The sequence below is a fragment of the Chaetodon auriga genome, chromosome 4, assembly GCF_051107435.1.
Source record: "Chaetodon auriga isolate fChaAug3 chromosome 4, fChaAug3.hap1, whole genome shotgun sequence".
Lineage (NCBI taxonomy): Eukaryota > Metazoa > Chordata > Actinopteri > Chaetodontiformes > Chaetodontidae > Chaetodon > Chaetodon auriga.
The window spans coordinates 14,010,042-14,035,000 of record NC_135077.1 but is presented as its reverse complement, the minus strand read 5'-3'; the positions used below and the strand labels follow the sequence as shown (position 1 = coordinate 14,035,000).

The 24,959-nt window shown below is 43.8% G+C and overlaps 1 protein-coding gene across 25 annotated transcripts in view; it reads right to left on the bottom strand.

Annotated features, from left to right (window-relative positions):
* Positions 1-5,184, bottom strand: part of cacna1ab (calcium channel, voltage-dependent, P/Q type, alpha 1A subunit, b) — a 119,234-nt gene extending 114,050 nt beyond the window's left edge. For all 25 annotated transcript variants that reach the window (XM_076729464.1, XM_076729470.1, XM_076729475.1 and 22 more), the window contains exon 1: positions 4,169-5,184. In XM_076729464.1, the coding sequence (XP_076585579.1) occupies positions 4,169-4,466 (298 nt within the window). In that variant the 5' untranslated portion in view covers positions 4,467-5,184. The remainder of the gene's footprint in view (positions 1-4,168) is intronic.
* Positions 5,185-24,959: the final 19,775 nt, after the last annotated feature.

The window sequence follows — 24,959 nt, the reverse complement described above, 5'->3', positions numbered from 1 at the left end:
AAGTGGATGTTCTTTAAGTTTGAAAATGTTTTGCAATAAAAATGCCTCATATTAAGTAGGAAACAGTAAAGAATTCTGGTTTAATGCTGATGTTTCTGAGGCTGCTTCCACAACCTGGACGTTTGGACAGGACACTTACATCAATGTGTTTATCGCTTGTTCTGTTTGACCAAGCGAAGATGATGCCAACTCAGATGGCATCAAATAACAAGTTCTGAAAATTAGAGTCTCCGTTATCCAAAAGAGATCTAGGATGCTGTTAGTTACAAGAACCTGTTAATACTGGAGAAAACGCCGCGATTTACTGGTGCATGGAACCAAACGCTGCAGGTCTGATGTCCAGCAGTTGCTTGTGCGGATAAAATCATAATGCCACTCTGATCACATTTCTTTCATCAACTAAATGATGAAGAAGCTTTTGTGTTGCACGTATTTGTTTTTGTGTTACTGCCAGTCTGAAATACTTATGTATATTCAGCCACCAGCTCCAAACCCTTGGCTGTGGTTTGATTGGTTGCACATTGAAATCCTACACTTTATAAATGCATCATGCAGAGGGGTCGGCACAGGAGAAAGGTCTGCCCACACCCATCATCACTGTGATAGTGGGGGGGGGACGCTTCGGCTTTTTCGTCCTGGGTGGCACTAAGCCCACGATGCGGCGACAGTGCAAACTAGCATCGGGGGATTTTGTTCCGGTGCAACATTTGCACGTGGGGAGGCGGGACCTGCCATTCAAATGGCTAAATCCCTGCAAAAGAAAAGTCCCAGCTCTTAGCTTGTTTAGGCTCGTACCGTTAGCGACTAGGTTAGGGTAACTGGCCACAGTCTACCTCTGGTGAGTCAGATTGGGTGTGACAAAATTTAACATAATCTGCAGAAAAACCAAAACATTTTGGCAGAACCTTTATCTGGCAGCACACGGCAGTTCCCCCCACTTCCAATAAAGCCTCGTTTTCAAACATGCTCTCGTCACTGGCTTCAACTGGAGGAAGACTGTTAGGTGACATTTGAATATCTTACATCATAATTCAAAGAATATGCCTGAATTCTCTCTCTTTGTCGACTTTAATATTAGTTGTATTGTTTGTCCTGGCATCAGGAACAAGATCTAAACCAGATTATAGGATATTATACATACTAAAAGGAAAGGACAACAAACCAGTTAATAAAAGAAACTGAAATTAATAAATTGTGAAGGATTTATATGTAACAGGCAAGGATTTATACTCTTTTGTTGTCAGTTTTGTTCATTTCTGATTCAAATAATTAAAATCTGATGTAGATATTACATTTATTGCCATGTCTGTGGCAGAATTTCAGTGACCATCATGTATCAGCATGACCACAAACGAGACACACACACACACATATCATATGACCAACATGCCTCTCACATCACATGAGCCGTTACATGGCTCAACACCTACTGATAAACAGTATCAGACGACCTGAGATCAGCCGCTGCTGTTTGTCTTTGTGCTCTCTCTGTCAATATGATTGATGCTTCCTCTATTTTTACGCCCCTGATATTTGGAGCAATCTCCTCCATCACTTCAATCATAGCTTGAAGAAATGGCTTAAACCACATTTTTATGAAAATTTCAAGGCTAATCTCTTCCCTCTTGTTTGACCTTACCTGCATCCCAGCTGTCTTTTATTCTTGTAATCGTGGCATTGTCTCAAGTCAAACTCTGGGCATAAAAGCTCATTTACAGTTAAAGTGGCTGAACTGACTGATGGCCCTTTGCTGACTTAGGGATTCTCACAAGCTCTGTCGTACTGTGAGATCACCTTAAAAGACCCAAAGGGAGGCTCCTCACCCTCTCTGCCTTTCTCATGAAGCAGCCGCAGTCACCGAGCGATTCTCTGCATCAGCGCTGCCAACACAAACTGACTGCTGCTTTAAGCAAAGACCTTAAGTAAAGTGCTATAAAATAACTTTTTTTTTGGTGAAGTTACTCATCTCCTGATTTCCTACATTTCCCAGAATGCCCAGCAAACGCCTCCAGGGAAGGCTGTTAGACTGAGCTGTTTGCAACGCAGGTAGGCAAAGTGATAATGAAGTCGGTCATGACAGTCAGCATCAAAGAGTTTTTCCAGTCAAGAGAAATCAAGTGTTACCCTTTCTTTCAAAAAACACAGCATGTCGTGAGGCTGAACTGTTCTTTGGATTCATGAAACTGCTGCTCGTGAAGAAAACTCACACTGCCTCCTCAAAGGTTCATCCCATTGTGTTTAATAAAAAGCCATCTAAAATGGCAGAACTTGATACAGTAGGTGCCAAAACCTGATTAAAGGATGACCAACAAAGTGAGCAACTGTCTCCGTGCCTCAGACCTCTAGGGGCTCCCAAAGCCCCACTGTTCAGCTGAAAGCACGAACACTTTAAGGCAGGTCCGCCGTTATTACAGAATTTTGAAGCCCCGTTTTGTAGAGGGGCCATGTGTGCATCAGAATGCACTGTTAAGACCTTATGTGACTTAAAATGACGTGGTGTTTACCTCGTGCCTGTTCTTTTAATCAAATTAGCACAACCTAAGTAGAACAGAGGAAAACCTGAGATCAGGTTCTCAATATAAAAAAGCTTGACCATCCTGGTGGAGTAGTGTCCAAAACAAACCACATCCCTGTGCAACAACATCCCTGGATCAAGTCTTACCATAAAAACTACGGATACAATGATTAGTTGATCAATCAATTAATCTTTGATCAATTCTTACTCTCCTAAATGTTTTTAGTCCTCTATGACAGTAAACTGAATATGTATGGGTTGTGGACCAATGGGTGCGATTAACAAGATATTTGAAAATGTGACCGTAGGCTCTGGAAACATGTAATGGGCATTTTTCACAATTTGTTGACATTTTACACCAAGCAATTAATCAGTTCATTGAGAAAATAATTGGTAGGCTAATCAAAAATGAAAATAATAATTTGTTACAGTCTCAGTGTTCATTTTGCTGTGTGTGCTGTACTTGACAGGCCCACAGGAAAAGTGAGGGTGCCAATGGGGGCCGCAGCTTATACTTGATTTGGGGGAAAGTTCATCCCACCATGTGTTCAAATGTCCTGCTGTGAAACTCTATGGCAGCTGCTGAAAATGCCTTAATGCCACATCACACCATCTACATCTCTAAAAACTATGGCATCTGGGGTATCCTGGTGGCAAGCAGGTTTAAGAAGATAATGGTGTAATTATAACATGCCCTGCTTCAGCTCTGTTCATCTGATAAAGGCAAAATGCACCAAAAGCATTAAAAACTCCATCACTGAGCATGAAAATAAGCCTAAAAACACAGAGCACAGCGCATTTAGCACGTTTCCATCTTCTAATCAAGGAGATAGTGACTCGAGGCCAGTCCACATAATTATTCCAGGTTCTAACAGCAGTAGACCGACCTGTCCTAACAATTACAGCTTTTTCCACTGCTGTCCTGCAGGACGAGCCACAGGCCGCCCCTATATGGTCAGTAGTAATTAGAGCGGGAGAGAGTCATTTCCTCTCCCTTCTGGTTGCATGGTGCTTAAGCCTTCATAATGCTGACATCAGCACTCAGCTCTGACTACAACCATAGCCTCAACACACACAAACACACACACACACTCAGGTCACTAACAGGTTCGAGCTAAATGCTGTATTCAAGATGCATCTTAATCACCAGCAGCATCAACATGATTGTGATTGCTGGTGTCATGACAACTGGCATTATCGTCAGCATCATCTTTCATTCCATCAATGGCAGCTCTATCAGATGAGCCTGAGGCCAGCAGGGCTGGACACAGCAGTGAGAGTGAAGTGAAATCATGTATTCTGTTATGTATCAATCAACAGCACACTGCAACACACAGCACACACAGCACACACACATACACACACACACACACCATTCCATACACCTTTAAAAAAAAAAAAAAAAAGACACCATGTAACATCTCACAATGTTGCAAAAGAGAGAAAAAAAAACATCACACATGACATTAAAAGACACACCACCACACACTGCAAATCACCACAACGACCACAGCTTCCATCCTGCAGGTGTTGGCTAATTCAACACCAAACCGCTCCACACCACGCTGGGCCACACCTCGCCAACCACTCCAGCAAACACACCACAACCCAGTACCTTGGCAGTCAGCTCGGCATTGCTTATGAAAGGATATGGCCATTCGGTGATCTTTTTGGCGTACTTCCTCACCACGTTGTCTTCGCTGAAGAGGAAGAGGGAGCGGTTGACCGTTAGGCAGCTCTGCCGGACGGGTATGGGGTTGTACAGGGCCATGGTCCGGGCTCTCTGGGCCATCGACTGCTTGTACATCCGCTGCGCTCCGGGGGGCCCCCCTTGCCTACTGCCGCCGCGGCCGGGCCCCCCTTGTCCGCCGGCACCCCCGCCACCACCGCCACCACCACCTCCTCCTCCTCCTCCATACCTGTTGGGTAGCTCGTCTCCAAAACGCGCCATTCTGCAGACACCAAACGCCAGAGGTTAGGAAGGAGCCGGGGGGGAACCTCAGAGTGACACCTCCACATGCCACCACCCCATCAGCCTCGGCTCCAAACACACATGCAGAATGGAGTTGGGTTCGGTTCCTCCTCTGGCTTATCTCTCTGTCTCTTTCTCCTGCTATCTATCTGTGTCTCCTTCCCAGATCTTCAGCGCCGAGAAGATACCTCCATTTGTGTGTGGAGAGGGAGGGAGGGAGGAGGAGGAGGAGGAGGAGGAGGAGGAGAAGAGGGGAGGGAGAGGAGGGGAGAGGGAAAGCGCACGGTGTCTCTGATCGTGTGTTTGGAATATGAATGGGAAACAGAGCGAAGTGTTTATGTAATTTCTGGCAAATCAGTTCTCTGACAGGAAAAAAAAAAAAAACACGACTGGTTTTATTGGTGGTTGAGAAAAGTGTCAGAAATTTTAGATCTTGTCAGAGCATCAGCGTTTTCTCTCCGTCGAAAAAGGAAGGCATCCTGTTTTTCTTTTTTTGGTTGGGAAAAACCTCTCCAAGAGTGAGCCGGTTCTTGCATCTCAATAGGCAAACGGATCGATCACCTTAAATACATGCGATAAGGATGCATAGCTGTGCGTTTACATAAATATTGCAATCATCTCTACGAAGTGCTGGAGACTGCGTCTTTTTCGCTCTCAACAGTCTAGTGCATCTTGACAGGATCTGCAGTTGTCTTTTTTTCCCCCTCCCCAGGTCCCCTTTTTTTACTGCGAGATATAAATAGAAATAGATAAGAGTAAAATCTTTAATAATTCATTTATTCTTGTGCCATATATCCGCAATGTTTGATGTGGCACGGCAGATATCCCCGCTGCCACCTCTCACTGCCACCACGCCACTCGGGTTACACGCAAACGCCAACCGAGGGGGGCTTCCCCAAAATCCGAGCCTGGTGACATTTGTTGATATTTGGTGATGGACGGTGCGGCATCCCCCCTCCTCCTCCTCCTCCTCCCCCTCCTCCTCCTCACCAAGGCGTCGGTCACTGATTTTGGGCGTGATTGCGCGCACTTGGAGACGAAAATACACCGGTCCTCAATCTACCAATTTATATCTTCCCCCCCGAAAAATAAAATGAGGTGATGAAGTTAAAAGAAAAATAATGTCCACAACAATCATCTATAATCCAGGGTTTGCGGAACATGAATCCCGGACGAGTAGGATCCGGAGGAGCAGAAAAAGACCACTGGGGGAGGCAGCATCATCACCATCATCAATACTTGCTCGGAAAATACGACGGCGGCGGTGCGTTGTAGCAGCGGCTCGCATCTTCTCCTCCGCCACCGGGCAGAAACCGTGCACCATCCCCGCCCAGCAGCATCGCCCCCCAGACTCCCCGAACCAGAGAGAGGTGGCCAGCCCCGCAGAGCTACAGCAAGTCCAGTGTCTCTTCTCTCTCTCTAGCTCTCTCTCCCTATCCCTCCCCCTCTCTGTTTTTTTTTTTTCTTTCCTCCCTCGACCCCCCAGGGGGACGTGAACCAACGCGCAGTCGGTCCGGAGGCTGTATATTCCCGTGGAGATCAGCCTTGGAAACGAAAAAACCCAACGAGCGAAGCGCCTCTCGGGCTCTCCTGCGTTCAGTCAGCCGCTGGGGTTGAGCCGCGCACTGAGCATCTGATCAGTCTACGGGAACCGAGCGCCGCGCGCAGATCCGTGGCCAAGCCTAGCAGCGCACGACGCACAGCGCCTCCCCGGAGCCTCCCCCACTCCAACCCACTCCCCATAACGCACGACGGAGATGCATGGGCGTCAGTTGGGTATGGCAAGGTGCGGCAGCTCGCCTTACCTACAGCCCGAGTGACTCTCATCCTGTAAGTGTTATAAAGAATAAACAGCAGCCAAAGAACGTAAAATCCAAAAGCTTTCTTGACCAGTATTACCTGTGAGCTGATTTGGTGATATACCTCCACTACTTATTCATGTCTTCACTTTTTCATTTGCAGATTTTAAAATGATAGTAGACGCAAGATCTGGACCTCCCATCGCTGATGGGTTCAGTGAATTGAGGCCCCTTGAGGAGATGCCGCTCACGGCTTTCTCTCATGGTGGCCAAGTGTCAAAAGCACCAACAGCACAGTCCAATTCGCCCCGATCACTGTTTACTCAAACCCACCAGGCCAAGCAGAAGGCTTTGCCATGAGCGGGGCGGGTGGAGGGAGGGAGGAGGTGGTGCTGGGAATATACAAGGAATTGTAAGTGAATGTGGATTACTGTACGGATAGGACAGTGACTCAGGGCCCGCTTTTGGGGATCCCTCCAAGCAAAAGCAGAGCTGGGTTATTTGAGTTTCTCTAGGAGAGCGTATACAGCTGATTATTTTCCACCAAGAGTTCCATTGTCCCTTCTTTCATTCCCCATCTGACAGTATAGACAGTTATGTAATCCTGTACCAAGACAAATCTAACAATCTAATTCCACTCAAATGGGATTCCTTGGGAGAGCATAAGAAAAACTGCCTCGTGCATTGCTTGACCATGTGATTTTGAGCTTATTGTAGACTTCCGAAAAGGTTTTATAGGTCAGTGTTTTTTGTAGAATTGCTGCCAATAAACTAAGTTGGACCAACATTTCATCTGCACAGCCAGCAGGAGAGTTGGGAGAGTTTGGAGTGCCGCACTGTTATTTTATACGTACTGTTATTTTGAGGACAATATAAAAGAGGTTTTATCTCCCTTCATTCCTCCCTTCTCCTCCAAGCCGTCTGTCATTCTGGCCCTGGCATCTGAGTCGTCTTTGATGCAATTCAGCAAGCTGTTTGCCTGGGCTAAACCGACCAAGCTGTCACCTCTCCAGAACAGGAAAATGAAGGTGGCAGTGGAGATGGAAGGGACTGGGGGGAGTGAAAGTCACACAGGCAGTGGCCAGAGAATCCATTTCAAACTGATTCTTTAAGATATTTTTATTCATAGTTATATAATTTAAATGAGAACAAGTGAGTTAAAGGATATTAAAAAAAACACCAACTTTGGTCACTTTAGTGCTTTGGCGCTGTCCTTGGTCCTGAAACAGCTCCTGACACATCTCCAAGGCCTTTTGGTGCTGTCCAGAGTGCTGAAACAAGAGTACAAAGCTCTGCACACCACCTGCATGCCTTTGGAAGAGATTACCTTCATTTGGTTGGTTACTGTACCCCCAGCCATCTGTTAAATGCTGAGAAGTGTTTGCGAGTTCTGCTCACTGTTTGTCTCCTCTATCAACTACTTTGGCAGGTAACCACCCGTCATTTGGAGGTCTGATTCTGTTCTAAAAACCAGTTGGTGGGATATTCAAAGTGGGCCATATGGTGGGTTTTGGGATGGATCTGAAGGCAAACTGTAGACTATGTACAAGTCAACAAAGTCTCACAAAACTTCATGAAAGGGGATAACCTGGCGGTGTGCAATGTATCGCAGAACTGTGGCTATTTTCTCTCCCTGTTTCCTTCTTGTAAAAGTCAGGGTCAAATTAAGTAGGTTAGCTTTTTCAACCTGCACTACATGTAATCTGAAGATCACTTTCCGTCTCACAGAAAGGAGTGTGACAGTGGTATGAACTGGACGTGACATTTTAATGCATTTGTTGCACAAACGCTAATAGATTAGTTTAACCATGTGCTATCCATTGGGTCAAGAACAATCTTCTACAGTGCAGCTTGATTGAGTCAGCTGCTCTAAACAGCGGCATTTTTGCAGAAGGTCAAAAGTTGTTTTCTGCACACCAAATTTAAGGCTCAGCATCTACACTTTTTTTAAACATGGAGGAGGCTTGAACCCTAACCCGAACCCTGTGGTCACTGGAAAAACATATAACATATCTTGGTCATAAATAAAGTGATTCAAATAAACCACATTCACGCTGTCAAATACATTATTTTGGATTCCTCCTTGTTGGTCTGAAACATACCAGTTTCTGAAGACAGGAGATGAGCTGTTTTTGCAGTAATCTACCACTTCTAAGCTCTGACTGGGCTCTGCTGCTACCCCGAGGTCACACGCTGTGTATAACCCACCTGCTGCCGTGGTCTCAGAGCGACGCTATTATTTACAAGATGCCTTTTCAACGTCACAACGTGTGTGCATCACTGGATTTGCTCGTCATCTGATTCCCGTAGACTAGTGGCTACTAACAGGCATGATAAAAGCCCGTTCCCGCTGTCAGTATGGCAGAGAGAGTGAAAGTGAGTGTCGGGAAGAGGAGGGTGGTGGTGGGGAGATGGTGAGGTGGGGGTGGTGCTGTTGCTGGTGGACAAGCCTGCCCGTGATTTGCGCGATCACGGGAAACCACGCGGTGGTCGGGTGCCAGAGATGACAAGCTGCCCCCGTCACTTACTGATAATGAGGACGGATGGACACATTTTGCTCTCCCCTTCCTTTTTCTCTCTCTCTCTTTTTTTTTTTTTGGCACACTGGCATCCCTCTGTTATAGCTGCTGCTGCATGCCCATGCAGATTTCCCAGGCTCTCTCCCTGCGAGTGTGTGTGTGGGTGGGTGTGTGTGTGCTGCTGCTGCTGCTGCTGAGGGAGTCGTGCTGAGGCCCTGATGCGCAGCATTGTCATTCAGGGAGCGTTCACACAGGCAACCCCCGCAGGAAGCCCTGGCACCTCCCCCTTGAAACGACGCCCCCCCCCCCCCCACTCCTTACCCCCTCCTCCCCCCCTCCCTTTCTGCTCTCTGATCTCACTCAGCAGGCCAAAGCTTCAGAGCTGTCTGAGAGGTGGAGAATGAGAGCAGGGAGTGAGACAACACAGCAGGATTAGGGCTAATTCACGTTCAACATAAAAAAATGAAAACAGACATTATGATTCACTTAGAACTGGTAATGTCAATTTAAAGAGTTTTATTTCAAAGTTAGAGTTACTCTTGAGCAGAAATATCAGTAATGTCTCTACACAGAGTACTTCAGAAAATAATTGCGTTTTCTAACTGATGGGAAACTTTAAGCGCAAATAAACATGATTCTCATTATACTGAATTCAACTTGAGGACGAAGCGGTTTTCTCAAACGCAGCCTCGGATTTTCTTCTAACCGGTGGATTCTGATAGATTCAGTTCCACAGAAAAGATCTCCTCCATCTTTTTCTGAAGTGAAGCTGAGTGCCAGGCCGCCGGTGCCAGCAGCTCGTTCTCCTCATCGACTGCTGCGGCTGCCGTTTGTCAAATGGCAGTTTTATTTTTACTCTCTAATGGCTGCGACTTCCAATAAACACAGCTGAAATTTAAGTAAGTAAAATGAGTGAAGTACACATAAAAAAAAAAATACAATTACTGGAATGGATTTAAAGCTTGAACGTCCGAACAGAAGAACCAAAATGATGATCCAGAAGTTGTGTGGAGCTGCAGACTGGGGGTGTTGAGTCTCAGTGGGATTAACTACACTTTATATCATAGGGAGTGATTTGTTTCATTGTTCATGGTTTTTAAAAGGAGACACTTATCGGACTATCGCAGATGTTGATGCTTTGGAAAGTGTTGCTTCAGTCTTCACATCATCATCACATTATTGATCATCATGCTGCTTTTGTCTCTCTGGACCTCCATCGAGAGTATTAAGCAATTCTTGTAACAGTGATCTTTCTGAAGACCTTCACTGTTCACATAGAAATATTGCTTATGGAGCGTCATGCCAGTCAGTCATGTCAGTCATGCTTTGAGAGAAATCTGGCAAAAGTTAAGCCTTGGAGATGTCTCAGTGTTTAGCAGAAATGAGCTGTACAGTTGAAATGAGCTAATTAACAAATATACTATGCTAGTTTACAAGTGACATCCTGGTTTCCCTCCCTTCCAGACACCCCATTTAAGTTAGAAAGGAGTAGTTGGGTCATCAAGAGGTTGTATAAAGTTGGCCTCATTTCAGATATCGTCTACTACGACATACACAGCTGAGATTCTCTTGATCAAGACAGCTAATCTCTAATGACACCAGCTGTAGGAGAATATTGTGGTTGTAAATGCATCGCTTTGGGAACACAAGGGTGTGTTGGTGAGGGGGGAAAAAGAAAGAAAGAAAAAAAAAACAGCCTGCATGATCAGCACATCCCTGCCCTGGATACAGAAAGGTTTGAAAAATGAAGGAACAGTTCTGGGGAAAAAAAAAAAAAAAAAAAAAGCGACACTGCTGAATCCAACAGGGCTCCTTAAGACAAAAGCAGCGGAGGAGTAGAAAACAAATGGACCTGAAGGTGTAAAAAGTATTACTATTATTAGTACTGCTATTTACTCCAACGGACCCAATGTCACCGCTACTTCAGCTGCTGCAAGTATTACCCACTACTATAACTGCTGCTGCTATTACTATTACTTACATGAACGCTGCTGCTGCTGCTGCCACTAAAGATGGGTCTGCAGCTGCACTACAAAACTGTTAACATATGCTTTAGTTTAACAAAGTTTCATGCAACCCTAAATACATTTTGAAACAGGCTGCCGACAGACAAAGCACAGAAAATATTGCTCTCACCAGCTCTGTTGGTGGCAATAATACCTGTATACTACAACAGTTACTAAGCTCTAACTCAGTAACACAAGCTGTGGTCACTTAAAAATCAAATCTCATTCTTCATGCAACTGTGCAGCGAGTGAACTGAAATGAATATTTCTACTCTGTAACACAAATGCTCTCATCACACCCACCCACACAGAAAGCTTTAAAGTTACAAGCAAACTGAAAGTACTTTGTCTTCACTTGAAACATTTATTTCCTGTTACAATGGTGTCATTTTCTTGCACCTGTTATATTTGTGTTCTGTCTGGTGATATGTGTGTGTTGTATTTGTGTATGGTATGGTGAATTACCTAACAAGGTTAAAAAAAAAAAAATTCCAGTCATGATAAGCTAACATGTTTAAAAAGCCACGATTGCTCAATGCCATAAGGAACAAGAATGTTTTAAATGCGGCTTTACTGCTCACGACTAACATGTAACTTTATGCTAATTCCACAAGTAAAATGGTTTCATGCATTCTTCCTGCCGTCACTTTAATTCGAGACTTGAGCCTGGCAGTATATTCAGAACAAAATCAAATTTGGTGTATTCCCACCAAACCGTCGCCAAATGTGACACTTCCTGCAAAAATATGGTCATGGTGATTTAAGATAGATTTCAGTAGCATCCAGACAGATGGAGTCAAACTGAGCAGCTTAGAGCTGACATACAAGCAGTTTAATGAAAGTTTGAAGACAAGCTCTTGCGGTTATAGGTTCAGATATATTTCCAGCAGGTATATCAACACGTTAAATTAAGTGTTTAAATTCCTCTATTGGAAGATGGTAGCAGAAAAACTGGCCAAAGAAGAGAACAAGTTGGGTGTAGTGTTAATTTGGTGTGGATATGTGTGTGTGTGTGTAAACGCGTGCCTACGTCCTAAGCTGTCAGACTAGGAAGAAGTCTGTAAAGTGGGTGGGAGTTATTAGTAAGAGCAATACTGTGATCACATGACTGATGGTGAACTATGTGATGATGTCTTGATGAACAGGGACTGAGGTGACTGATCAGGACAGCCTGCAGCACAATGCTACGTCCTGGTTACAAATCTGACATTTTATCATTGAGAACACAACACACACACACACACACACACACACACACTTGCACAGGCGCACACACACGGCTTCATAATGCAGAGTAGCTGTGTTGCACTGGACTCCATGTGGTGGATGAGAACAGGCAGGATTTATGTAACATTTGGTCACATGATGCTTCTGTGTGTGTGCGTGTGTGCTGGGTATATTCAGAAAACTCCGCTCTCAATGGTCATGATCATTATGTGAAGTGTGTGTGTGCGTGTCAAAGAGAAAGAATAGCGGCGGTGCTGTGTGTGTGTGTGTGGGGGGGGGTTATGTAGACAGGCAGAGAGATATAGCGAGCTGATGTAGCGTCCAAGCTAATTAGAGGATTGCTCTTTTTTTGGCTCCTTCTCACGCCGACTCAACCTGTATTAATTGATTGGCTGGTTAATGGAAGTGGAGAGGAGGAACACGGGAGGGAGGAAGAGGAAGAGGAGGAGGAGGAGGAAGAGGAGTGTGCTGGTCTCAGCTAATGGGCCCGGCTCTGCTGTGTGGAGTAAGCATTCTAGTCAAAGAATCAGCACTATGGGATGGATAGACAGAAAGAGAGGGATGGAGGGAGAGGAGAGAACAGCAGAATGAAAAGTAAGATCAGAGACGGAGAGAAATAACTGTGAAAGAGAAGGAGGCTTTTTGTGTTTTTTAGGGAAGTGCACTGTGACAACCGCACACACAGACACACACACACACACACACACACACACACACACACACACACACAACCAGTGACAATACTGTACAATCATACTGAATTATCTGCTGCCTTTATTAGAACAAATTCTCATTTCCATGATTTTTTTTTTTTTTTGCCTGTATAGTTACACATTTAGACATCTACGTCTGTCTGTCTGGAGGGTTTAAGGCATCACTTGTAACGTGGGAAAGACTACATCACTAAAATGGACAAAAGACTGAATGAACAGCAGGAAAAGACAACATCATCTGCCTGTAAACACCACAGCAAAGGGGCCAGGAAGGTGTCAAAGGTCAGGCCAGGACCAGGAGTCAGTGGAGGGGAAAAGAATGATGACACAAGAGACCATTTTGATCTGCCTGATACTGTATACATCCACCCACAGATGGAGACAATGTGATGCAGGAGAAAGCTCTACTACCTGAGTAGTTGAAAAGTGGATCTTAAGCTTTTTTGGGGGGGGAGAGGGGCACTATTTCTAAGGTCAAGAATGACTTTTATACAATGTCAGTTCTTGAAAATGATATCAGTGCTAACAGCTTTTACAGTACAGTACAGTACCGCCGCAGTGAGTCAACAGTTTGTGATGCCAAAAATGTCAGCCATCCAAGTAGATGCCAGAAGTGAAGGCTGGGATGTCGTCCAAACTAGTTTATTCAATGTGTCTCTGACCACGTATGAAGGCAAAGTGTTCAGAGCGCTTCTGAACGGCAGAGTGAAAAGCCGGCCTTCATAGAGAGGGCCGAGACAATCATTCAGATGGGGATCTTTCCTCAGAGGCATTCAGAGTGGCTGTGGCGGTAGGTAAAGCGGTTCGATCCCCAGCTCCTCCTGCCCACATGTTGAAGTGGCCATTGGCAAGACACTGACCCCGATGCAAATGTTAGCAAATAGCGAATGAGTTTAGGTGTCCAATATTTTGGAGAGGGGAGCAGAAAAGGATCAGAAGTGCCAAAATGTGCCTGATATGATGATGCTTTAATATCACAGAACTCGGTCCAAAACTCCTAAGTGCTTACATTTTGTGTTATTGCTCTATGCGGAAAGCTGATTTATTGAGTAACGTAAAAGCTCAAACTTCCACAAAAGCTTACAATTTAGCAGCCAGCTCTTATATATTACTATACATCACATGCCGACATGATACAGTTTTCATTAAAAGATGCAATAACGTAATAGTCTATATCAAACCGTTCCATTATCAGGAATAGTTATGCAGACAGACAAGGATTACTTCACTCAGGAGCAAAAATCCAGAGTAGTGTTAAGCATTCTTGCCTAAAATCACCAGTAAATACAAATAAAATGCCTTCCAGGCCAATCCATGATCCGAAATCTTCTGGGAGAAAACCCAGAATGCTCATCTCAATGCAGCACAATACGTGGCAACCTGCCAGAGTCTGAGGGACAGCCAACGGAAAGGCAAGTCAAGCACGTCAAGCCCATATGTCTCAGGATGTCTAATACCCACCGAGGGGCTGTAATAACCATCCAGTCGGATAAATGTTAAATTTACAGGAGAATCGACTCAAATAAGACTGGTAAATATGCTCTGTTTGGTTAACCCTTTCGCTGTGGCCATGATGTTATTCTAGAGAAGCCACTTTGACGTAGTGATATTAAAAATGACTATGGAGCCAGAAAAGAGGTCTGCTGGAGAATGAGCTAATGAGGGAAACATCGACCAGGCTACAAATGGAGCTATCTGTGTCCAGAAACATTCAGAAACAAGTAAAAGACAAGAAAACCAGAAACAGAAAATGAGCATTTTTCCTAAAATAGCCTCCGATGGTGCCATTTTAACTGACCGGCAGTTTGACGTCAGTCGTCCTAAAACTCCTCATGCTATTATTACTGTCACTACGCTTGCTTTAGATGATGTGTAGCTAAAGGAAACATCACGATTAGTCATTTCAAAGAGCCCGTGGTGTGGGAACCGCTGCTCCTCACTGCGAGTGAATTATGACTCCCAACACTCTGGACTGATCAAAGAGCAGCCATGACGACGATAAGATCAACAGTTCAAAATAAGCTCTGTGTTTGGTTGAAATAGGAATTTTTGCATTTATTTTTTTTTTAGAGTTAGGTCTTCCATTAGAGAGTAGAGAAGAGGAGAGAAGAGCTTTGCTGCAAAGCTCGATGAATATTTCTAAAAGTGGGTTTTATTCTCCATCTTATTTTACATTCATTTTTTTTCTGTTTTTATGTCCATTCTGTCTCTTCTATGTGAAGCACTCACCTGATGCATGCGATTTCTGCAATTCCTGTATTAAAGGTGCTATACAAATAAAGTTATTTCTAATCATTGTACCGTAGATATGATGATGAGGGGCTGGGAAGAGAAGGAAGGAGCAGGATGAAAAGGTAGATGGATGAAGTTGGATGTCAAAGTGGGTCAGCTGAGCGTCCAGCTTGAATTAAGCGTCTTAACGCTGACTAATCATCCACCTTGACACCGTCCAGTCTGAGAGATTCTACTATACTACAAGGTGGTTTAATAAACAAGAGGGGCCAATTGAGATTTATTATTTAAAAACATGGATGCTTTAACAATATATTCCATTATCTGGACATTCAGATGCTCTGCCCTGAAACCAGCCATCAGCGTCTTCCTGTGTCCCAGTTCCAGTGTTATTCAGACATGTAATTCATTCCCAAGCACTCCTGATAATGTGTCACTGCGTAACCGTGTGTGATGAATACGTTAAACCAATTAAACAATTAACAGCAGACTCATGGCCGAGATGCAGCGTTCCTCCTGTGGTAAAGTAGGACAGCGTAATGATGATTCCAGCAGTATTTGGTGCAATTTTTCTTGCCTTGACATTAAAGTGTACCCGTAGCTCTGTGTGAGTCCCAGTTTGCCCAGAACAGAAGTGTCGCCTGTGCACATTTAAGAGGCTGCTGTCAGTGGAGGGTCTGTGGAGCCCCAACCCCTTTTTCTGAGACCAAGGAGGCCACATCCAAAGGAGTAATATCGTCATCATTGGCATCAAACTCGCTGCATTTTTGAGGCTGTAGCTTTAGCATATTGTTTTTAATTCAAAAGGTCCAAATCACCGCAAATACAGTAGATATTTACCTCCCAAGGAGCTTGTTGTGTGTTTTTCTCTTATTCTGGTTAATTAGACTTGTGCACAGGTTGAAGCTATGCTGGATTCACCAAATTTCATGACCTAATGACAATGATCAAGGTGTTCCTCTCCCAGTGGGACAAAACCAGACAGGTGTCAATCAAGCACAGTCTGTGCGCGCCCACACAATCCTAAAACAAGGATCTGATCAGGACACATAAACTGTGTGGGTAGTCCACAGGTGTGTGGGCCTGTGTGCACACTACTACAGCACACACACTTGGTCAAATTTAAACCAGGATGAGCACGCAGCACAGTCATAACTGTTGAAGTAAAAGTGGGAGACTGCGCCTACCTGCGCCCAGCAGCCTGTGTCATCCACCTCCCAGCCCTACCAGGCTAGAAGGTTCTGTGGCCTTTTTCTGCATTGTTCAGATTTCTACAGGAAGTCTGGGGGCAGCTGTAGAAAAGGCCAGAGATGCCTGACCAACCTTGAAGAGGAGGACTACAACAGCTTCAAACTGACTTTTTTCAGATCCATTTTCTAATTTTTGGACTTCTTGAAGTTATGCGTCTTGTCCAGAATTTAAGTCACATTTATTCCAGAGCTGTTACGGGTCTTAATGCCTTGCTACCTGAGGAAAGCAACCCAAGAACCATATTGTGTAATGTATGCATGGGACAACACAAATTCCTTTAAGATGGGCAATGAGGAAGTCCATAAATACAGAAGAAACTTCAACAACCTTCACAGTCAAATAGTCCATCTTGCCTTCTTAAACATGTCAAACTTAAACAACAATCAAGAGGGGATGCACAAAACCAGGTTGTTCCTATGTCTCCAACACTCCATACCAGTCTAGCAAAGAGCGTGATGAACAAGGACTGAGGTTCAATTCCCAGCGCGGGTCTGTTCAAAAAAAGCTAGACCAGGTGGGCTGGAGAGTTATGTGAGCATATTTTTGGTACTGCGTGTTGGACTGAACCTTCGTCTCTCCAGGTGGTTTCCCTGCCTGCCACCAAATGCATGGTGGGACTGGTAACAGAAAAAAAAGGTAAAAATAAAAAATAAAATAAATTAATGGTTGTTACAGGCACTGTCAGCAAAGCCTGGAAAAGACTAAAGCTAAAAATAAATACAACTCTCACCACTGCCAAAAAAAGCACACATGAACAGTTTTAATACTTTCCCTGAATTCTGAGTTAAGAGTGAAGAGGAAAGACATGAGGACGGAGAGAGTGACGGATGGTAAAGATGGGGAGTTAAAAAAGAAGGTGAGGAAGAGAGACGGGCAAAAAGGAAAGGTGACAACAAGAGGAAATAAGTAAAGAGGAAGAAGATGAGAGGAAAAAGGAGCAGAAAGGATGAAAGGACAGAACAGAGAAAGGAAGAGTAAGAAAAGTTGGGAGTGTGAGGAGACAAGTGACCAAAAGAGGACAGATACATGAGATTAGGAGCAAAAAATGCGAAGAAAAGCTACAGAGAGGAAGGTAAAGAGAGGGTACGGTGGAGAGACGCAGAGGAGGCAGGTAATAAGGTCAGATAGGAAGTGAGAGAAGAGAGATAGTGAAATGACAAAAAGGAGATGAGGAGAGGAGAGGAGCGGGCGAGCGATTGAAAGGGGAAGATAAGGATGGGGAGGAAGGTGAAAAGGAGGAGAACAGGGACAGAGAGGGAGATAGTGAGAGAGCGAGGAGGAGGAGGAGAAGGAGAGATATGAAGGAGGGAGGGAGGGAGATGGAACAGCCTGTTTTCTCTGCTTCCTCTGAACACCTCCTCAGTGTATATACAGTGTGTGTATGTGCTCACTCTGCTGTGTGAATGTGTTACGTTCTCCCTATCGGAGGTGTGACTGCAGGTGAGTGGAAGTGTGTGCGTGTGTCACTTTTAGCCTTTCAATACTGTGTGTGTTCAACGTCTGCGGCCCTGAATCCCCCCAGTGCACACGAGACCCCCAGATCTCTGTCATTTTCAAGCTTATAGTCCTCAGGCCCAACTGACGCTCACTCAAGTGACTTCAGGCAATTTGATGAAGGCCAAAACTACAAACGTGTGTGTGTGTGTGTGTGTGTGTGTGTGTGTGTGTGTGTGCCGTAAGTAGACCAGCACACAGAGGTAAACCAGGCAGTGATAAAGCGACTGGATAATTCTGCTATCACATCTGTTTCTCGTTCCCTTCTCGTCCCTCCCTCTTTCCTCATCTTTCTCTCTCTTCCCGTCATCTCACACCTCTTCATCCTCCCTTTTTTTTTCCACCCGTCTTTATTCCTTCCATCCTCCTTTGTTTCTCTTTCACTCCTTCTTTTGCTCTCTTGTCCACTCTTGCCTTCATCTTCAACCTCCCTCTCTCCTCTTCACACTCTCCCATCTCATCTCATTCTGTTTCTTGCTCCTTCCTTTCCTCCTCATCTCTTCCTCCTTCCCTCTCTTACACCTCCACCTGTATCTTCTCTGATAGTCTCACATCGCACTGAACTCCCTTCCTCCTCACCTCTCTCCTCCTTAAACAGTCAACTCCATCTGCCGTTGCCTCTCACTTGATCTCACCTTTCTCTGTCTGCCTTTTGTTTTAGGCTCACGTTCATTCTCCCTCCACGTCATCACACCTCCTTTTTCCCCTTTTTCATTTCTCCATCATCCTTCTTTCTCCTCACTTTTTTTATATTTTTTACATTTAAGTTACAGCACTTTACAAATCAGCAACTATGGTCCGTATCAAAGTATCCTAAGGGTTGAATTAATGAAAATATGTTGAGCTTTTCTTAAACTGCATGCATGGTCATTACTCCCCTGGACTGGGATCAGTTTGGTGAAAGGTGTCATTTTTGGAAGCAGTGTGGTGCGTTTGTTGTGATTTGACAGCTACAGATTTAAGAGGAGGTCCAGTATATTTTTGTATTTAATGGATGTCTCATGCTAAACTTCTGAATTAGTCTTGTGGGTCTAAAATGAAACATTCAGTACCTACAAGAATGATTATTTCTGTGAGTTCTGGTGTTTTGCATGTTTTGATCCTTACCTCAGCAAAGCATCTGATCCAGAGTTTAAGATTTGGAGCTGTGTTTGCTGTTTTTCCATATTAAACATTTTCAGAAACAGATAAAGAAACTAAAGGAAAGTTTGAAATGGGACAGAAACTGAGTACAGTCAGCTGCAGGGATTGTTTCTTTAGTGTTTATAAAGGAAATCATGAGAATAATTTTTTTTTTTGAGAATGGCAACAAGTCCTTATACCTAAAAATAAAAATAAAACTATCTTTTATCCATGCTTTTCAAAAGGTCTGATACCAAGAGACCTCACTGCACCACAACTTTAAAAAACGCAAGTAAATATTCAAACACAAAGAAAGAGGAAAAAGATATTCACCAACACATCAAAAAAAATAAAAAATAAAAAAATAGCTGCAAATACAAAAAACATATGAGAGTACTGAAGCACTACAGGTTGTATACAACATAATGGAAGTGAGATACAACACAGAACTTCCAGGAAATACAAGTAAAAAAAAAAAAAAAAGGTGATTCACGGTGTTAAAATTACATGCTTAGCTCATTTCCGAACCCCAAGCCTCCACCTGGAAACATTCATCACATATCAAGCTGCTTCTACGGGGAAACAGCACACTGACAGCTCAAAACACTTCAAAGATTAAACGTTATGTTCATGCCTTAAAGCACCAGTAAAGTTTGATCTTAGCTGTTTTCCAAGAGGCTGAAGAGGATGAAACATCACTGGTAGTGCTCAATTATTTGGGAGACAATTTGGATTGTACAGCCTCAACAGTGTGCTGCAGTCATAATTCATTTTACGCAAGAAGACAGGTGGATTTTTACATAAAAATCTGCTGAGTGCAGCTTTAATGGGCTTAAGAGCCATTTAAAGTTTAAACTCATTTACTAAGTCAATATATCACACAAGTATAATGCGAGTGTGTGTGCCGTAAATGTCCCCAGTGCAAAGGTTTCATTGAGAAAAAGCTGAGGCATGAAGGGTGAGGCGGCGCCCTCACTAAACGGGAGTGGCTGGCAGCCGGCCAATCGCAGAGAGCGGGTGACCCTGAGTGACAGGCGGAGAGAGAGGCAGAGGGAGAAAGAGTGTAAAGAGCTCTTAAGAAAAACAGACTGTCATCTACCACAAATGATGCAGTCACCCTTGAACCAATCAGGAGGGAGCTCTCCCTTGTTCGCTCATTCATTATTCCCGTCATAAAACACTCTCGTTCGCTCTACGGGGAGCCGTAAACTGAGATTTCGGACACTTACGCCTACTCATAGCTTTGCATCATCACTGGCAGGCGTTGTGGTCATTTATCAAAGGCATCACTCATTTATTCAAACATGTAAAATGACCGACTGTGGCTGCGTTCTTCCTGATAAGTGACCTCTTGTGGTGTGTGAATAATGACTCTTCTCTCTGAGAAGTGAAGGCAGAAGTGGTGCGATGTGCAGTGCTATAAAAGCCCTTATAGGGAGGAGGTTGGGACGCGAGACTTTATCACAGGGACTGCACTTTGAAAGATTACACTCTGCATCCAGCAACGCTCGGACCACAGTGCTCTGCTAACCTTAACCCTGCGGTTTTATTTGTCGGACTCAAAGCAGACCTGACACTGAAAATGAGCGCCTCTTTTGGCTTCCACAAGGAAAAAAATGTTTTCATTCAGCTCCACGCATGACAGGCTTGTTGGATTGTTAGCAGGAAATGGTCAACGCAGCTTATGTGTGGAACAGCTACTTTAGCGCCCCCTATAGGATAATGAGTGTTTGAACACACATTAACTGTTACTCCAGAAAGTTTTCCACTGTGTTGCACTGTATTGATCTTTGCCAGTGAGATTTATCATTTGTCATTATTTTATTATTACTATCATGTTTAAACTGTTGAATTTAAAACTCGCCAGCTAAGCAACAATATATTCACATGTCGTTTTCTAAGATAATGATCTCTATGAAGGAAGAAATGTTGCTGTTTTGCATGGAGAATTGTCCTCTGCGACTTTTATTTGCAGCGTGAGTGAGAAAAAGACGTTCTCCAAATTTCCACCACTGCCATTATCGCCACACTGTTCAGCCCCAAACACACCACCATCCAACAAGGCCTTCTCTACAAACAGAGAAATGGCTGTGTCATTACAGGAAGATAGCTGTGACTAGGACTATTAGCTAATTGATGGGCTGACTGTGTCGGGCACTGCTGCTGCCGGCCGTCCGGGCTGACACGACAAAACGAGCGCACCCAGCTTCAGAATAATCATCGCAGACTCCGAGACTGTCAAGATTTGTTTGAAAGGTGAAAAAACATCACAAGTTTCTGACTGAGGCTGCAGAACAAAATAGAATAAGTAGCATTTTCTATCATTCATGTTGCACTTTAATTCTGGAAGTACATATAAACTTCCAGCACAGAGGGGAAAAAAAAAAAAATCGCTGAAAATGCAAACCTGCTCGCGCAAGCCAGAATGTGAATGGAGTCTATTAGAAATTGTGTAGATGAAGCAGCAGCCAAATACCCCCTCCTGCTCGGCTACAACCCAAAATCCTCCACCTCAGAGCCCATGGCTTGATTTACAGCCCTTCCACTGTGGAAATAGGAATTTGTTGCATAGCACTGTGCTCACACTCTGCACTTCACCAGCTCTCCAGAGGTCTTGTTAAGAAAATCCTAAATGTCCCCATCAAACCTGTGATAATCTGTCAGTGTTTCTCCGTCAGCATGGGTGGAGAATGCTGTGGAATGGTATGGGTTAAGTGTTTATTTATAAAGTATGAGGGTGTGTATTAATGCATGAAGTACATGTATTTCCCTCTGCGTGGCTTTGGCAAAGGATATTTGTTTAAACTGCTGCCTTTGTGCACAGTTCATCCCTCAGAGAGAACAAACACACTCCCGGTGGATTTCTCCTCATTAAAATAAAGGACGAATCAATGATTTCTAAACCTTCTATTTATCCAGGAAAGGAATTTTGCTGAGCAGTCAGGCTGTTCCTCCAGAAATGCTATGCAGTCTCACATTTCTCTTTCTTATCCCCTCACACATATTTACATCTGAACTCTTTCCTCGAGCCAACTTTAAATGTGTTTTGCATATGAGATTTATGTACCTTGGACTGTCGGTGAAAACTTTCTTTGTGGCCAACTTTGTAATATTTAAGTTGTGAAGCAAATGTAGCACTCAGCTGTCTGTTGAGAATAACAGTAACACCCAAAAACTACAGAAAACGTGACTCCTGGCATGTTGTCGGCTTCATACAAGGCCCTCCAGGCTGAAGTTGCTGTTCACGTTTGTTCCAAAAACTCATGATGACACAGGCATATGATGGTAAGAGTGTGGTGGTGTGTTTGTGTGGATGTGTTTCAGATCATGACTGATTCATCTGGGCAGTCCTCTACTGACACCCCGTGGTCACGTGTGGTACTGCAGTAAGTCCAGACTACCCATTTCTGTATTACTGCTGCACACTGATCTAATGATATAAAATAGCAAGTAATTTATGATGAATTATGTTATGTTAAGATTGTATTGGCTTTAATGATCCCTGGGGCGATATTCTAGCATTCCTGGATTCTCCAGTAGTGCATAAAATAATCAAAATTAGCCCAAACTTTACCAGCTGCAACATTAAAGTCATATATCAATGCAACAATAGTTACAGTTCAATAATAACAAATACTCTATTTTTGAAATGAGCCATTCTGCATTATGTGTGCATGTACTTTTGGTACTTTAAGTATAATTTGTTGCAACTACTTTTGTACTTGCAGGACTTGTAATAGGGTATTTCTACACTGTGGTATTACTGCTTTTACTTAAAGGACAGATGGGTAAGATTTAAGGGGTCTACTTGCAGAGTATGGCAGAAATGTTATAGAATATCCATGTTTTCATTAGTGTATAACAATCAGAGTCGAATCTTAGTATTACCTTAGATTTAGCTCTTTATGTCTTCCCCAGAGTCCACCATGTTGCACCGCCATATTTCTACAGCAGCCCAGAACAGACAAACCCAACACTGACCGTAAAGAGCACTTTTTGCATTTTTTGCAAGTGTTTGTAGCCATCGTAGGTTCTTCTTCAGGGGTGAGGCGAGGGGTATTCAGCTGGTTGCAATCTGCAACCTTGCTGCTAGTCCTTAGAGCAAATGGTCTTCTTACTTCTTCCACCACCGCACACATATTTGTTATTAAATATCAGAAAAACAAAACTTAAATAATCCAGTGTTTTTACCATCCACAGATGGGAACCTGGGCTTATTTCTGGTGCAACCTCCCAGCCCCCCAAAACTAGACTCTGCTCCTGCTGAAAGTAGTTCTTAAGGGTTTAGAAAATTAGTCAAGATCCGCATGTATTTGTGTCTGCTGGCACCTAGTGGTCACACAAGCTATTGCAGCTATTCATTGTTTTTCCTGTCATCAACCACAAAATTATCAGTCAGTATCGGAAGCTATTCGTGTGCAGAAAAATGTGTGCACCATCACTTTGTTTAAAGAAAATCAAACTGTGCACTCAGCCTTTCCCTTCTTCTTACGCACATGCTGAGTGGCTTTTCTCCTGACTGACGCTTCTCTGTCCTCAATCTCCACCCTCCATCACTGCCTCACTCCTTATCATCAAAGCTCAGTCCATATTTGACCTCCTCCTCCTCATTTCTCTAAGTCCTTCATCCCTACGTCTTGAATTGTTCTGTCTTCACTTTCACTCATTTCCTGTGTCCCTCTCCCTCCATCTCTCCTTTTGTATCCCATCTCTCCCCTCGATGACTTTAGTCTTTGGTCAAGTTTCTCTAATCACAGAGGCCTCTTCTGAAGCAGAAGGACACCGAGGCTTTTTGAACGTGGATGTTCATGTTTGTTTTGAAAAGTACAGTGAGGACAAAATACAACAGATGGAATCAGAATATTTGCAAAATACAGTTTTTTGACTGTCCAGATTGTTTGATAAAGACAAGAAGATCTACCAATATGCTATTAATGGCAGTCTATTCACATTGTGGCTGCAGAATCAGCACTTCCTAAATTAATCAATGCAAAACTTAAAAGATGTGACAGAGCAAAAAGAGCTAAAAGATAAAATAAAATGCTGCCATAACATTACCACCAAATGGGTTAGGAAGAAACTAATCAATTTTACAGCACAGAAATGACACACTATTTCACTTATACAAGATCTCTGCCAATACGAGCAGCCAAGTTCAAAAAATCATTCACATCACCGCCTCATGACTGCTACTTTTCTGCCATTTGATGAAAGAACTACAGGCGTGTCAACAAAGTTGTGGAAAAATGGCTGCAAAACCACAATCTGCTTTACAGTCATATGGTCTCAGGCTGTCTGAGGGGCCGAGAAGAAATGACTGAAAAGGGGCAACAGCTGCATCTGGAGGGGCATCAGACGGTCGCGATGCGTTTATGGTGAAATATTTCCAAAACCTGCTTAATATTACAACAGTTTTCCTATGTGACTCAGATTAAAGTATAAGCACTACTCCTCTGTAATAAAACACTCAGGGAACTATTTAGTTAAGCATTTAGTGGCTCTTTGTCAAACCTTATCGGGTTTGCTCCACTGGAAAGGCACTCTAGAGGGCGCTGTATCACGCTTCATCCACCACAGGGACAATACAACACTACCATGGGAAACTCTTAGTTTTGTTTCACTCTGAATCATAACTGAGAAAAAGCAGCTCATTTTAAACAGTATGACAACAAAGTGTGGAGGTAACCATGGTGGAACGACGCATCAACACTAGTTGGAATGATGGGAGGTTTTCCTGTTCTGCCAACTTTGTGTGAATGAGCCCCACCTTGGCCACGCCATTCAAAACATCCTTCGCACAGCACTGCAGCAGAGCTCCAAACTCCTGAAATTGGTTTTCCAATCCTTAAATCAAGTCCATGGTGTGCGTGTGCGTGTGTGTGTGAGTGTGCATGTGGGCACGGAGCCCACCTGCGTCACAGTGTGTGTCAGCGTGACGCACTCAGCCCTGTATCACCTTGCTGTTACAAACACACACACCCGCACAGAGACAAGGAGAGAACTGTGATTTATGTTCTTCAACACATAAAATCAAACACACACCACAGGTGACAAAATCCTTTATCAACATGAACACAAGAGGGCAGCAGTTTCCCACATGAGGACTCCT